The sequence below is a fragment of the Xenia sp. Carnegie-2017 genome, unplaced genomic scaffold (assembly GCF_021976095.1).
Source record: "Xenia sp. Carnegie-2017 unplaced genomic scaffold, XeniaSp_v1 HiC_scaffold_3, whole genome shotgun sequence".
In the NCBI taxonomy this organism is placed as follows: domain Eukaryota; kingdom Metazoa; phylum Cnidaria; class Anthozoa; order Malacalcyonacea; family Xeniidae; genus Xenia; species Xenia sp. Carnegie-2017.
The window spans coordinates 3,672,453-3,687,478 of NW_025813493.1; the positions used below are offsets into that span (position 1 = coordinate 3,672,453).

Genomic DNA, 15,026 nt, shown 5'->3' on the forward strand with positions numbered 1-15,026 from the left:
CGCATGATGCATGTGGGTCATTCATTTAATGCGTATGCAATGAAAGGGAGGAAGCTGTATGATCAATGCATATGTTTGTGTACAATGGGGGAAGCTGTATGATCAATGCATATGTTTGTGTACAAGGGGGGAAGCTGTATGATCAATGCATATGTTTGTGTACAAGGGAACGTAGCTGCTTAGCCGTTGTCTTGTAAGAATGATATTTTGAGAGCCAAATATTGAACATATACGCACAAAGAGGAAAGGGGGAGGTTTTAACTTTGGATAATTTTATCTACCTAATAAATGGACGACAACACCTCCCAGAACAGGATATTTGTCCTGTCTAGTGAATTACAATTTAAACTGGAACGCTAAATAAACATAAATTAAACTAACTTACTTCGAAACTTAAAAGAAGCCTCGATTGAACGATCTTTCTTTTGAGAGACGTTAACGTTACAGCTGTATTACACCTTCCTTTGCTGTAATGAATTTTTCTTCTTTACGTAAATCTGTCAGGTTTAATTGACTAACAATTCTTCAGAATTCGTGAAGGAAACTGAACTGTTATTTGACTAACTTTTCTACAGAGCTCATGAAGAAAACTGGACTGTCAATCCACTGTTCTATTATCGACGGCTAACATCTGTACCCTTAACGAGGGTAACTTCATATGTTTTATTACATTTTTCCGATAAAGTTGCCTTTCTAAATTCAAACTTTTCTTCGGTCAATACATTACTATAATATCAGACAATAGTAATTATAAAAACACCAATCTTTCATTGAACAAGATATTTTTAAAATTTGCAAGACAATTAAATTATCCAGGAAGTTTTTGTTTCTTTGAAAACGAATTTGTTAAAAATAGGACTTCACTATTTTACATACGTAAATATTTCGTTAATCGACTTATCCTGTCACGCAATATCACATACTGAAGATTTTGCAAGGTTGAAATCACTAAATTTATATAATTTTATGATTATTTTAAAGTTAACATGATTACATAAGTACGATAGCTATGATAATATTAACTTTATAATGCGAAAAATCCACCATCGAGCGTTGTTTTTTTAATGAATGACTCATCTCTAAGTGGATCCAACTATAGGAGAAATAATTTACCCCGTATCCGCTATGAGTCATCTCTATTCTTTACTGAGCTAGCGATACTTCTAATTATCTCAAAAGAGTAGTTGAGTGACTGGAGTTTGCTTTCTGGTTAACCCTTGGATTAGTACTTTGCGCCTGCTTACTGACGATCTTATTGCTGATGTATTAGAACGATGGTTTTATATTCCAAATGAAACTAAAACGTACATTTTAGACAGTAATTATAAAAAGCACTAGTAAACAAAGGTCTTTCATTAGTGAACAAAGGTCTTTCTCACAATTTGCAAGATAAGCGAGGAAGTTTTGTTTCTTTGATAATAAAATTGTTTATAACAGGACGTTGTGATGTTAAATGCTCTAAGTTCCACTTAGAGAGAATCGTCTGTTTTAGAGAGTTATATAGTTCTAAGAATTTATAGTGAAGTGAGTTTACTTCAAAAGTGTGAGTAAGGTAAGAGAACTATTTATTTGCATGATAAGAACAGTAAGTAATTTATTGATCACAATAGTCACGCAATTTCATATTCCTTCTGCAAACTTTAATCTTGTGAGAGAGATTGACCATAAATTTAAATTATAGTTTTTTACTTAAAGGCTTGACAATTCGAACGATATTAATTTTATAATACGAAAAATCAAATGTTAACCTACTTTGTGTTGTGAACACATTAACGCTGAACTTAAGTCCCCAGATGAGCGATTTGAAACGTTGTAAAATTTGTCGTTTAACTTTCAGTGACTGAATAAAGCTTCATTTGTATGATATGTGGCCAACCACAGTGCCATTTGCTGTGTCAGCCTGGGAGTAACTTTTAATGTTTGACTGTATCTATTCATGATAGGCCATGGGCCCAATCGCAAAAATTCGTCCAGAAATAACATCGGCATGCGTCCACTGAGGAACCAGCTGAATTTTAACAGGGCAATCTGGAAGATAAACAAAAGACTTTGAGAGACGTTAACGTTTAAGATGTTCTGTTACTGTCTTCATTGAAATAAATTATTCTAATTTATTAAAGCATGCTCATATAGTTTTGGCGACAGCAATGGGCATGTTTGACTTTTCTGGAGTAATGTAATCATTATGATAGTACTCCATATCTAAATAGATAGAACTGTATTTTGTTGAGCTATTACTACCTGGAGTGATGTTATCACCATTACCGTTAAAGAACAATTAAAGACGGCAACCTAAAATGTTGTAGTACGGTATGCCGATCAAGTTGCCTTGTATAAAAACACCAATCTTATTAGCAAACAAAGATGTTTTAAAAATTTGCAAGACTATTGAGTTAGCGAGGAAATTTTGTTCATCTTTTAACGAGTTGTTAAAAACAAGACGTAGGGATGTTGAATGCAGGTGTTGCTCTAACTTTCAGTGAGTAAAACTTTATTTATATGATTTGGGGTCCAACCACAGAGCCGATTACTTTTTCAACCTGGGAGTAGCTTTTAATGTTTTGACTGTGTTTATTCATGATGGTTGATTGTTTGTACAAACTGACGATGTCTTCAGATCGATGGACTGTTTTGGTGGTTTTAGTTACTGACAAATCCTTGAGAAAGACTGTTTTTATGGCAGCAGTAACTAATGAAATTTTTGTGCTTCCGAGCATTGGCATTGACCATTCTTCACAATATTCACCGATCTTAAATATTTTATTGAATTGTTTTGAAAAATATTACATGACTAGCTTTGTTTTATCGTTTTGATTGGCACTATTATAAAGCAAGATAAATTTGCGGTTATAATTTGCGCTTTTGGAACAAAAATGGCAGCTAGATAGCCATGTGACCATATCCACGCAATCGAATTTATCATAATGCAAAATGCAGTGTCAGCAGAGAACATACGTGTCCCAACAACTACAAATACAGGACTCTGGTATTTGCATTTTCTAGAACTACTGTAACATGGCTGAGATAAATCAAGATATGGAGATTCGTATTTACACTAAATGGATAAATTCAAAGCTTGGAAAGGTATTAAAAGAGGAATTTTGTTTTTATCAATTCATAAATATAGTTTGATATTGCTTCTTTCCAGGAGCATACTCCGGTAAAGAATTTAATCGAAGACTTGCAAGATGGTCTTGTTTTGATTTCACTCCTCGAAGTATTGTTAAACAAAAAAATTGTAAGTTGTTGTGTTTTCTAATCAACTTTGAAGGAGAGCTGTTAAAATAATACGTTTCTTCTATCTCTATATAGAATTCAGACGTACCAAAATCAGAGATCGATAAACGCTTAAATATCCAAAAAGTTCTGGAATTGTTAGAAAAAAAAGGGGTAATTCATGACTTATGAGAATAAGTGTGTTTTTTGTTAAAAAAATTTTGCATTCTTCATAAAGGCTAGTGTCAGCGAATTTTATTTTCAATTTCAGTTAAAATTACCAACAATAAATACCCAACATATTGTTAATGGTAACAATAGCCAAATTCTAGCCCTGGTCTGGGAGATTATATTGCACTTTCAGGTAAACTTTGAAAAGTAGAAGAATTAGCAATTTTTTAAAGGAAAGAGTCTGTTTTTTTTATTTACGCTCATTTTGTGCAAGCTTTGCTGAAGTGTTATGAACTTATATGATGCGCCAAAATGCATGAGCATGAAGGGGAGATAGCACCAAGTAAAAATTATCTCCCCATTTTGTTTTATATCTACATTACTAGCATCCAAAAAGATGACACTAAATTAAAAAGATTTTTTAAGAAAATGGCAAGCCATTTATTTGTTAGATTTGTGGAGTTGTACCGGATGAACAAGGAAAAACCACAAAACCTAAAAATACGTTTTTGGCATCAAAATCTCGTTTGAGTCAGGTCAAGGTTGAAGAACGTTTGAAGAAATGGATGCAGAATGTGCTTCAAGGGTAAACAGTGGATAGTTAGAAATCGCACTTTGTGTCATTTTCTTTCATTATGAGCTAATTTATAGTGAGTCGGAATTCATAACGGTTGATGATCTTGAAAGGAGCTGGTATGATGGTTGGGCATTTGTGTATCTTCTATACGTTTTTCGGTAATGTGGCTATTTTTCTATTTCATTTCGTAATTACATATATACGTATAAACCTAATATAAAGACGGTATAACATCTTTTTTCATTGTAGTCCAAGTTCTGTTGACATAAACAAAGCAAAGGAAATGTCTGTTGAAGAGAGACTGGAGTACTTGTTTCATGTCGCAGAGAAAAAATTCGGTGTTCCTAGCTTGCTGGATCCTTTAGGTTTGAAAACTGAAATGATTACTTAACTTGAATAAACTTATAGTCACTAAAACGTAAAATATTGTTTTAATATAGATGTTGAAGAAGGCAATGTTGATAAAGAACGAATGTTGATATATTTTTCTTCATTATACGAAGTCTTGAGAAATATTAAAATAATAAAGATGAATGAAGATATAGAGATTTGTATTTACACTAAATGGATAAATTCAAAGCTTGGAAAGGTATTAAAAGAAGAATTTTGGTTTTTATCAATTCCTAAATATAGTTTTGGATATTGCTTCTTTCCAGGAGCATATTCCGGTAAAGAATTTAATCGAAGACTTGCAAGATGGTCTTGTTTTGATTTCACTCCTCGAAGTATTGTTAAACAAAAAAATTGTAAGTGGCAGTGTTTAGTAATCAACTTCGTAGGAGAGCTGTTAAAATAATACGTTTCTTCTGTCTCTTAGAATACAGAAGAACCAAAATTAAAGATCCATAAACTCGTAAATATCAAAAAAGTTCTGGTATTGTTAAAAGAAAGAGGGGTAATTCATGACTTATGAGAATAAGTGTGTTTTTCTTTAAAAAAAATAGCATTCTTCATAAAGGACTAATGTCAACGAATTTTATTTTCAATTTCAGTTGAAATTACCAACAATAAAAACTCACCATATTGTTAATGGTAACGATACCCAAATTCTAGCCCTGGTCTGGAAGATTATATTGCACTTTCAGGTAAACTTTGAAAAGTAGCAGAATTAGCAGTTTTGAAAGGGAAGAGTCTGTCTTTTTTTATTTACGCTCATTTTGTGCAAGCTTTGCTGAAGTGTTATGAACTTATATGATGCGTCAAAATGCATGAGCATGAATGGGAGATAGCACCAAGTAAAAATTATCTCCCCTTTTTCTTTTATATCTACATTACTTGCATCCAAAAAGATGACACTAAATTAAAACGATTTTTTAAGAAAATTGCAAGCCATTTATTTGTTAGATTTGTGGAGTTGTACCAGATGAACAAGGAAAAACCACAAAACCTAAAAATACGTTTTGGGCATCAAAATCTCGTTTGAGTCAGGTCAAGGTTGAAAAACGTTTGAAGAAATGGATGCAGAATGTCCTTCAAGGGTAAACAGTGGATAGTTAGAAATCGTATTTTGTGTCATTTTCTTTCATTATGAGCTAATTTATAGTGTGTCGGAGTTCATAATGGTTGATGATCTTGAAAATAGCTGGTATGATGGTTGGGCATTTGTGTATCTTCTATATGTTTTTCGGTAATGTGGCTATTTTTCTATTTCATTTCGTAATTACATATATACGTATAAACTTAATATAAAGACGGCATAACAACTTTTTTCATTGTAGTCCAACTTCTGTTGACAAAAACAAAGCAGAAAAAATGTCAGTTGAAGAGAGACTGAGTACTTGTTTGATGTCGCAGAGCAAGAATTCGGTGTTCCTAGCTTGCTGGATCCTTTAGGTTTGAAAACTGAAATGATTACTTAACTTGAATAAACTTATAGTCACTAAAATGTAAAATATTGTTTTAATATAGATGTTAAAGAAGGCAAAGTTGATAAAGAACGAATGCTGATATATTTTTCTTCATTATACGAAGTCTTGAGAAATCATGAAGTAGAAATAAAGCCCAGTAATGGCACAGGTATATATTACCATACATAAACATATGTCTGAGACAGTTACGTATGCTAACACGCTTTTTTTTTGTTCTAGACAAGCCATCGTCTGTATTTCAGTGCTGCCGTCGTTTGTTTTATTGTTTTCGTTTGTGTCAATGCTAAAGTGTCTAAGTAGCACACAAAGCCCTTGTATTGTTAAATTCCATAAAATGTAAAAAAAGACAGCTTACTTTCAAATTTGAATGTTGAATTTGAAAAGGAAGACAGTATGTTTTGAAAGTAGAAAGGTGTAAATCTCAATAATCAAAGAATTTCATTTGATTTTATTAAAGAGTTTAAGATCTAATTAAAATGTACTCATGTCTGTTGAGCTTTCGTTTAATTGTCTCTTCAACATTTAAGCATCTTTCAATGATTTAAATTTTTTCTAAATGTGAAACTCAATTTACATCATTTTTGTCTTTTACTTGGCACACCAAAAAAATAAATTCTGTATTGAGATTAAGTATAATATCAAGAATTATTCAGACTGAGGTCAATTAATTGATGTTATCTGCCGAGGCGAAACTGAGGTGGTAATTGACCGAGATCTTAATAGTTCTTAATATCATGCGAAAGCCGAATATAATAATTGTTTTATCATACAATTCAATAATTGTTTTATCATACAATTATGAATGTAGAAGCCTTTAAATTATCTCTGTACAGTGCTTCGATGTAAAATAATGTTGACGGTTTGCTTTCTTGTTGAAAACTTTCCCGAGCTTTCAAGAATTGGAACCCATGCAAATTTGGAGAAAGATTCCGCCATTTGTGTTCTTACATAATTTTCAATTGTATATTGAAAGTAATTGAAATTATTTGCAGACTTTAAGCCAATCACAATCAATATTACACCATTATTGTATAAAAATTAAAATTATTTTCTACAATATGCTGATCACACAATGAAATTGTTCAAATAGCATCCATGATAATTCAGCAGTTAAACACACGAATAAAGAACCAGCAAAAATTCACTTAAATCCAATGGCAGGCTTTATCTAAATTGCATTATTTACTGTTCATATCTTACTGCATGATTAAGTATACCTTGGCAATATCTGATTTTAAACAGAAAGATATTAGAAAGGTTTAACAATTAGACTTTTAATTGTAATTTTTGTTCAAATTCTCTATTGTTGTGCGCAATGATGAAAGACATGGCGTTAAAGGATATTTTCATTTTGGTGTTACATATAATACAAGATAAATTTGATGCTCAAATTGCAGCACATTAAGATTCAGCAAGTCAATTTTTTAAATTTTACCAGACTTACTCTGCAGTCTGCATGAATAAAAAAGTATCATGTGAATGATTCTTTGTTTGGCATACATACACATTAACGTATGTATGAATATTTCACTTATCTTTGTTGTAATAACTTAATTCTGTCATGTTTTGGCGACAACAAAGTTCATGTTAAGAATTTCATGTAATATCTATATTACTCTTCATATAAATCGACCAAACCGTACTTTGTTCAACTACTACTACTTTATGTCAGCACCATACACTACCCTTAAAGAGTGTAACTTAACTTTACATGTAAGTAGCTACTATGTCTAACAGGTTACAGACCATCTACGTGAGCCCTAAAGTTTGCCAGAGGCGGATTCTAAAATACCTGACAATGGTGTGGATTATAAAATTACCAACGTTGTCTTTTCAATAAAAAAAGATATTTTAAAAATTTACAAAACAATTAAGTTGGCAAGAAGGCATTTGTTTCTTTGTCAAACAAATTTGTTAAAAGTAGGAACTACATGCAAGCATTCAGTTGCTCTGAATTTCTCTAAGCAAGAATCGTTTTATGCATAAACAGAAGTTGCACAGAGTTATACAAACAAAATACTTCATAGAGAAGTAAGTGCCGTTCAAAAGAATGAAGAGGTAAGGAAAATATATATTATTTATATTAAAAGAATAAAGAATATTTTCTTTCTCAACTTACCTGGTCACGCAATGTCGCTTTCCATAGATATTTCAGCTGCCGCGTTAAAATCGAAGAAGACGATGAATTATATAAGACTATTTAAAGTTAACATGATTATAAGCCTGAAAATAATGAAAAAATTTACAAAAAAAACAAAAGATCAACAGTCGAACACCGTTCTTTAATGAGGTCAATAGCAGTACTAATCTGCCGGTACTTCGCACTATACTTTTCTCAACTATCGATTCTAGTTATTTTAATAGGGTATTGAATACAGTGGTGAGAAATATTCGCAGCAGATTTTATTGCTAGAACAAAAAAGCAATGGGGATTACTGTTCAAATAGACAAGAACCTACATTTTGCTAAAGACAGTACTAACAGTCACTGGTGTCAATATAACTTAACAAAGATGTTTTTAAATATTTGCAAGACAATTAAAATAAGACAGGAAGTTTTTGTTTCTTTTTGAATGACTTCGTTAAAAATAAGAATTGGCATTTTCATTGTTTGACCAGAATATGTATTTATCTTAGTGTATAACGGACGACTATAACTAAACTTTACATGATTAACTCTCCTTGTAGAACTAATGAAACATGCCTCGCCTAACTCAAGATAGAGAGACGCGCATTTACACTAAATGGATAAGTTCAAAGCTTAAAAAGGTATTTATAGAAGAGTTACGGTTTTAATCAATTGTAAAAATAATGTATTTTTGGATAATTTTTCTTTTCCAGGAGCATATTTCAATTGAGAATTCGATCGAAGACTTGCAAGATGGTCTTGTTTTAATTTCACTCGTTGAAGTCTTGTTAAATACAAAAATTGTAAGTTGTTGTGTTTTCTAATCAACTTTGAAGGAGAGCTGTTAAAATGATACGTTTCTTCTATCTCTATATAGAATGCAGAAGAACCAAAATTAAAAATCCATAAACTCGAAAATGTCAAAAAGGTTCTGGAGTTGTTAAAAGAAAACGGGGTAATTCAAGCATGAACGACTTTTATAAAAATCAAAAGAAAATGAAGTGTGTTATTTTCTTTTTTAAAAACAGTTGCATTCTTTATAGTTAAGGTTATCCATTTACAAAATAAAGGACTGATTTCTACGAATTTTGTTTCAGTTGCCCCTTACGATGAAAAATGAAGAAATTGTTGAAGGAAACGATACGCAAATTTTAGCTCTATTATGGGAGATTATATTGCACTTTCAGGTAAATTATATAAAGTTTTTAATGAAAATAATATCTTGCTAAAGTGAACACACCTGGAGAATAGCATAAAGTAAAACATTGGTATTTTGTAAAACTTGTTGTTCGTTTACATTAAGTCTGCATTACGGAGAATAAAAAAGATAACACTTAATAAAAAAGGATGAAAATGTGACTTAAAATGTCTATTATTTATTTGTTAGATTTATAGTGTTGTGCAAGATGAACCAAGCACAGCTATGAAACTTAAAGATACATCATCAAAAACAAAACCTCTTTTAAGTCAGGTTGAACAACATTTAATAAAATGGATGCAGAATGTTCTTCAAGGGTAAGCAGTAAATAGATAAATATCAATCATTTCATGTCTTTTTCCTTAATGGTGAGCTAATTTAGAATGTCTGACTTCATCATGGTTGATGATCTTGAAAGCAGCTGGCAAGATGGTTTAGCATTTGTTTTTCTTCTATATGTTTTTCGGTAATATGCCTATTATACTTCATTTTATAATTACATATAGACTTTTATAAAACGAATATAAATTGTTTGACAACTTCTATCTTTGTAGTCCATCGTCTGTTGACTTACGCAAAGCACTAAAAATGTCCGCTCAGGAGAAGCTGATGTACTCATTTAGTGTGGCAGAGGAGGAATTTGGGGTTCCTTGCTTGTTGGATCCTTTAGGTTTGAAAAATGAATTGATCCCTTGAGTTGAATAAATTTAGCACGTAAACATGCTTGTAGTAGAACAAATTTTTTAATATAGATGTTAAAGAAGGCGAAGTTGATAAAGAAGGAATGCTGATATATTTTTCTTCATTATACGAAGTCTTGAGAAATCATGAAGTAAAAATAAGGTCCAATAATGAAAAGGTTATATATTACCATGTATAAACATATGTCTGAGACAGTAACGTATGCTAACGCGCTTTTTTTCGTTTTAGACAAGCCATCTTCTGTATTTAAGTGCTGCCGTCGTTTGTTTTATTGTTTTCGTTTGTGTCAATGCTAAAGTGTCTAAGTAGCACACAAAGCCCTTGTATTGTTAAATTCCATAAAACGAAAAGAAAGACAGTTTACTTTCAAATTTGAATGTTGAATTTGAAAAGGAAGACAGTATATTTTGAAAGTTGAAAGGTGTAAATCTCAACAATCAAAGAATTTTATTTGCTTTTATTAAAGAGTTTAAGATCTAATTAAAATGTACTCATGTTTCTCGAGCTTTCTTTTAATTGTCTCTTCAACATTTAAGCATCTTTCAATGATTTATATTTTTTCTAAATGTGAAACTCAATTTACATCATTTTGTCTTTTTCTTTACACACCAAAAAAATAAATTCTGTATTGAGTATAATATCAAGAATTATTCAGACTGAGGTCAATTAATTGATGTTATCTGCCGAGGCGAAACTGAGGTGGTAAGTGACCGAGATCTTAATAAATCTTAATATCATGCGAAAGCCGAACATAATAATTGTTTTATCATACAATTCAATAATTGTTCTATCATACAATTATGAATGTAGAAGCCTTTAAATTATTTTTGTACAGTGCTTCGATGTAAAATAATGTTGACGGTTTGCTTTCTTGTTGAAAACTTTCCCGAGCTTTCAAGAATTGAAACGCATGCAAATTTGGAGAAAGATTCCGCCATTTGTGTTCTTACATAATTTTCAATGTTCTATAAGTGTAGTAATTGAAATTATTTGCAGACTTCAAGCCAATCACAATCAATATTACACCATTATTGTATAAAAATTAAAATTATTTTCTACAATATGCTGATCACACAATAAAATTGTTCAAACAGCATCCATGATATAGCAGCAGTTAAACACACAAATAAAGAACCAGCAAAAATTCACTTAAAATCCAATGGCAGGCTTTATTTAAATTGCATTATTTACTGTTCATATCTTACTGCATGATTAAGTATACCTTGGCAATCTGGTAATTTCTGATTTTAGACAGAAAGATATTAGAAAAGTTTAACAATTAGACTTTTAATTGTAATTTTTGTTCAAATTCTCTATTGTTGTGCGCAATGATGAAAGACATGGCGTTAAAGGATATTTTCATTTTGATGGTACATATAATACAACATAAATTTGATGCTCAAATTGCAGCACATTAAGATTCAGCAAGTCAATTTTTTTAAATTTTACCAGACTTACTCTGCAGTCTGCATGAATAAAAAAAGTATCATGTGAATGATTCTTTGTTTGGCATACATACACATTAACGTGTATGTATGTCAAAAGAAGAATGCATGCTTTATACTTTTCACTTATCTTTGTTGTAATAACTTAATTCTGTAATGTTTTGGCGACAACAAAATTCATGTTAAGAATTTATGTAATATCTATATTTTTCTTCATATAAATCGACAAAACCGTACTTTGTTCAACTACCACTACTTTATGTTAGCACCATACACTACCTTAAAGTGTGTAACTTAACTTTACATGTAAGTGGCTACTATGTCTAACAGGTTACAGACCATTTACGTAAGCCCTAAAGTTTGCCAGAGGCGATTCTAAAATATCTGACAATAGTGTGGATTATAAAAATACCAACGTTGTCTCTTCAATAAAGAAAGATATTTTAAAAATTTACAAAACAATTAAGTTGGCAAGAAGGCATTTGTTTCTTTGTCAAACAAATTAGTTAAAAGTAGGAACTACATGCAAGCATTCAGTTGCTCTGAATTCCTCTAAGCAAGAATCGTTTTATACATAAACAGAAGTTGTACAGAGTTATACAAATAAAATACTTCATAGAGAAGCAAGTTCCGTTCAAAAGAGTGAAAAGGTAAGGAAAATATATATTATTTATATTACAAGAATAAAGAATATTTTCTTTCTCAACTTACCTGGTCACGCAATGTCGCTTTCTATAGATATTTCAGCTGCCGCGTTAAAATCGAAGAAGACGATGAATTATATAAGACTATTTAAAGTTAACATGATTATAAGCCTGAAAATTATGAAAAAATTTACAAACAGAACAAAAGATCAACAGTCGAACGCCGTTCTTTAATGAGGTCAATAGCAGTACTAATCTGCCGGTTCTTAGCACTATACTTTTCTCAACTATCGATTCTAGTTGTTTTAATAGGGTATTGAATACAGTGGTGAGAAATATTCGCAGCAGATTTTATTGCTAGAACAAAAAAGCAATGGGGATTACTTTTCAAATAGACAAGAACCTACATTTTGCTAAAGACAGTACTAACAGTCACTGGTGTCAATATCACTTAACAAAGATGTTTTTAAATATTTGCAAGACAATTAAAATAAGACAGGAAGTTTTTGTTTCTTTTTGAATGACTTCGTTAAAAATAAGAATTTGCATTTTTATTGTTTGACCAGAATATGTATTTATCTTAGTGTATAACGGACGACTATAACTAAACTTTACATGATTAACTCTCCTTGTAGAACTAATGAAACATGCCTCGCTTAACTCAAGATAGAGAGACGCGCATTTACACTAAATGGATAAATTCAAAGCTTAAAAGGTATTTATAGAAGAATTACGGTTTTAATCAATTGTAAAAATTAATGTATTTTTGGATAATTTTTCTTTTCCAGGAGCATATTTCAATTGAGAATTCGATCGAAGACTTGCAAGATGGTCGTGTTTTAATTTCACTCGTTGAAGTCTTGTTAAATACAAAAATTGTAAGTTGTTGTGTTTTCTAATCAACTTTGAAGGAGAGCTGTTAAAATGATACGTTTCTTCTATCTCTATATAGAATGCAGAAGAACCAAAATTAAAAATCCATAAACTCGAAAATGTCAAAAAGGTTCTGGAGTTGTTAAAAGAAAACGGGGTAATTCAAGCATGAACGACTTTTATAAAAATCAAAAGAAAATGAAGTGTGTTATTTTCTTTTTTAAAAACAGTTGCATTCTTCATAGTTAAGGTTATCCATTTACAAAATAAAGGACTGATTTCTACGAATTTTATTTCAGTTGCCCCTTACGATGAAAAATGAAGAAATTGTCGAAGGAAACGATACGCAAATTTTAGCTCTATTATGGGAGATTATATTGCACTTTCAGGTAAATTATATAAAGTTTTTAATGAAAATAATATCTTGCTAAAGTGAACACACCTGGAGAATAGCATAAAGTAAAACATTGGTTTTTTTGTAAAACTTGTTGTTCCTTTACATTAAGTCTGCATTACGGAGAATAAAAAAGATAACACTTAATAAAAAAGGATGAAAATGTGACTTAAAATGTCTATTATTTATTTGTTAGATTTATAGTGTTGTGCAAGATAAACAAAGCACAGCTATGAAACTTAAAGATACATCATCAAAAACAAAACCTCTTTTAAGTCAGGTTGAACAACATTTAATAAAATGGATGCAGAATGTTCTTCAAGGGTAAGCAGTAAATAGATAGTTATCAATCATTTCATGTCTTTTTCCTTAATGGTGAGCTAATTTAGAATGTCTGACTTCATCATGGTTGATGATCTTGAAAGCAGCTGGCAAGATGGTTTAGCATTTGTTTTTCTTCTATATGTTTTTCGGTAATGTGCCTATTATTATACTTCATTTTATAATTACATATAGACTTTTATAAAACGAATATAAATTGTTTGACAACTTCTATCTTTGTAGTCCATCGTCTGTTGACTTACGCAAAGCACTAAAAATGTCCGCTCAGGAGAAGCTGATGTACTCATTTACTGTGGCAGAGGAGGAATTTGGGGTTCCTTGCTTGTTGGATCCTTTAGGTTTGAAAAATGAATTGATCACTTGAGTTGAATAAATTTAGCCAATAATCAAGCTTGTAGTAGATAAAATTGTTTTTATATAGATGTTGAAAAAGACAAAATTGATAAAGAACGAATGCTGATATATTTTTCTTCATTATACGAAGTCTTGAGAAATCATGAAGTAAAAATAAAGTCCAATAATGAAAAGGTTATATATTACCATGTATAAACATATGTCTGAGACAGTAACGTATGCTAACGCGCTTTTTTTTCGTTTTAGACAAGCCATCTTCTGTATTTAAGTGCTGCCGTCGTTTGTTTTATTGTTTTCGTTTGTGTCAATGCTAAAGTGTCTAAGTAGCACACAAAGCCCTTGTATTGTTAAATTCCGTAAAACGAAAAGAAAGACAGTTTACTTTCAAATTTGAATGTTGAATTTGAAAAGGAAGACAGTATATTTTGAAAGATGAAACGTGTAAATCTCAACAATCAAAGAATTTCATTTGATTTTATTAAAGAGTTTAAGATCTAATTAAAATGTACTCATGTCTGTTGAGCTTTCGTTTAATTGTCTTTTCAACATTTAAGCATCTTTCAATGATTTATATTTTTTCTAAATGTGAAACTCAATTCACTTAAATCCAGCAAAAATTCACTTAAATCCAATGGTAGGCTTTATCTAAATTGCATTATTTACTGTTCATATCTTACTGCATAATTAAGTATATCTTGGAAGTCTGGTAATTTCTGATTTTAGACAGAAAGTTATTAGAAAGGTTTAACAATTTCACTTTTAATTGTAATTTTTGTTCAAATTCTCTATTGTTGTGCGCAATGATGAAAGACATGGCGTTAAAGGTTATTTTCATTTTTCTGGTACTTATAACACAACATAGATTTAATGCTCAAATTGCAGCACATTAAGATTCAGCAAGTCAATTTTTTAAATTTTACCACACTTACTCTGCAGTCTGCATGAATAAAAAGTATCATATGAATGATTCTTTGTTTGGCATACATACACATTAACGTGTACGTATGTCAAAAGAAGAATGCATGCTTTATACTTTTCACTTATCTTTGTTGTAATAACTTAATTTTGTCATGTTTTTGCGACAACAAAGTTCATGTTAAGTATTTATGTAATAT

The 15,026-nt window shown here is 30.9% G+C and overlaps 2 protein-coding genes and 1 long non-coding RNA gene across 4 annotated transcripts; all 3 read left to right on the forward strand.

Annotated features, from left to right (window-relative positions):
• The first annotated feature begins 1,369 nt into the window (after window positions 1-1,369).
• On the forward strand, window positions 1,370-10,358 carry LOC124454226 (spectrin beta chain, erythrocytic-like). 2 transcript variants are annotated; one of them, XM_047005030.1, is made up of 18 exons: window positions 1,397-1,552; window positions 1,944-2,479; window positions 3,004-3,084; window positions 3,149-3,238; window positions 3,313-3,390; window positions 3,488-3,580; window positions 3,840-3,973; window positions 4,039-4,122; window positions 4,214-4,329; window positions 4,405-4,553; window positions 4,621-4,710; window positions 8,837-8,914; window positions 9,057-9,146; window positions 9,347-9,474; window positions 9,540-9,623; window positions 9,712-9,827; window positions 9,910-10,016; window positions 10,088-10,358. In XM_047005030.1, exons 3-18 carry the CDS (start codon window positions 3,016-3,018, stop codon window positions 10,166-10,168), a joined length of 1,587 nt encoding a protein of 528 aa, XP_046860986.1. In that variant the 5' UTR covers window positions 1,397-1,552; window positions 1,944-2,479; window positions 3,004-3,015; the 3' UTR covers window positions 10,169-10,358. The 2 variants fall into 2 exon arrangements, with proteins under 2 accessions (XP_046860987.1, XP_046860986.1); XM_047005031.1 differs by lacking the exons at window positions 1,944-2,479; window positions 8,837-8,914; window positions 9,057-9,146; ... (3 more) ...; window positions 9,910-10,016; window positions 10,088-10,358 and adding exons at window positions 4,782-4,859; window positions 4,957-5,049; window positions 5,309-5,442; ... (1 more) ...; window positions 5,683-5,797; window positions 5,873-5,955 and having other exon boundaries at window positions 1,370-1,552.
• Window positions 10,359-11,791: 1,433 nt separating this feature from the next.
• On the forward strand, window positions 11,792-12,657 carry LOC124454227. Its single transcript, XR_006951356.1, has 2 exons — window positions 11,792-11,954; window positions 12,584-12,657. It is a non-coding gene; the product is annotated as an uncharacterized LOC124454227 (long non-coding RNA).
• A 31-nt stretch (window positions 12,658-12,688) lies between these two features.
• LOC124454231 (spectrin beta chain, erythrocytic-like) lies at window positions 12,689-14,409 on the forward strand. Its single transcript, XM_047005037.1, has 8 exons — window positions 12,689-12,826; window positions 12,901-12,978; window positions 13,121-13,210; window positions 13,412-13,539; window positions 13,605-13,688; window positions 13,780-13,895; window positions 13,979-14,085; window positions 14,158-14,409. Exons 1-8 carry the CDS (start codon window positions 12,707-12,709, stop codon window positions 14,236-14,238), a joined length of 804 nt encoding a protein of 267 aa, XP_046860993.1. The 5' UTR covers window positions 12,689-12,706; the 3' UTR covers window positions 14,239-14,409.
• The last annotated feature ends 617 nt before the right edge of the window (window positions 14,410-15,026 follow it).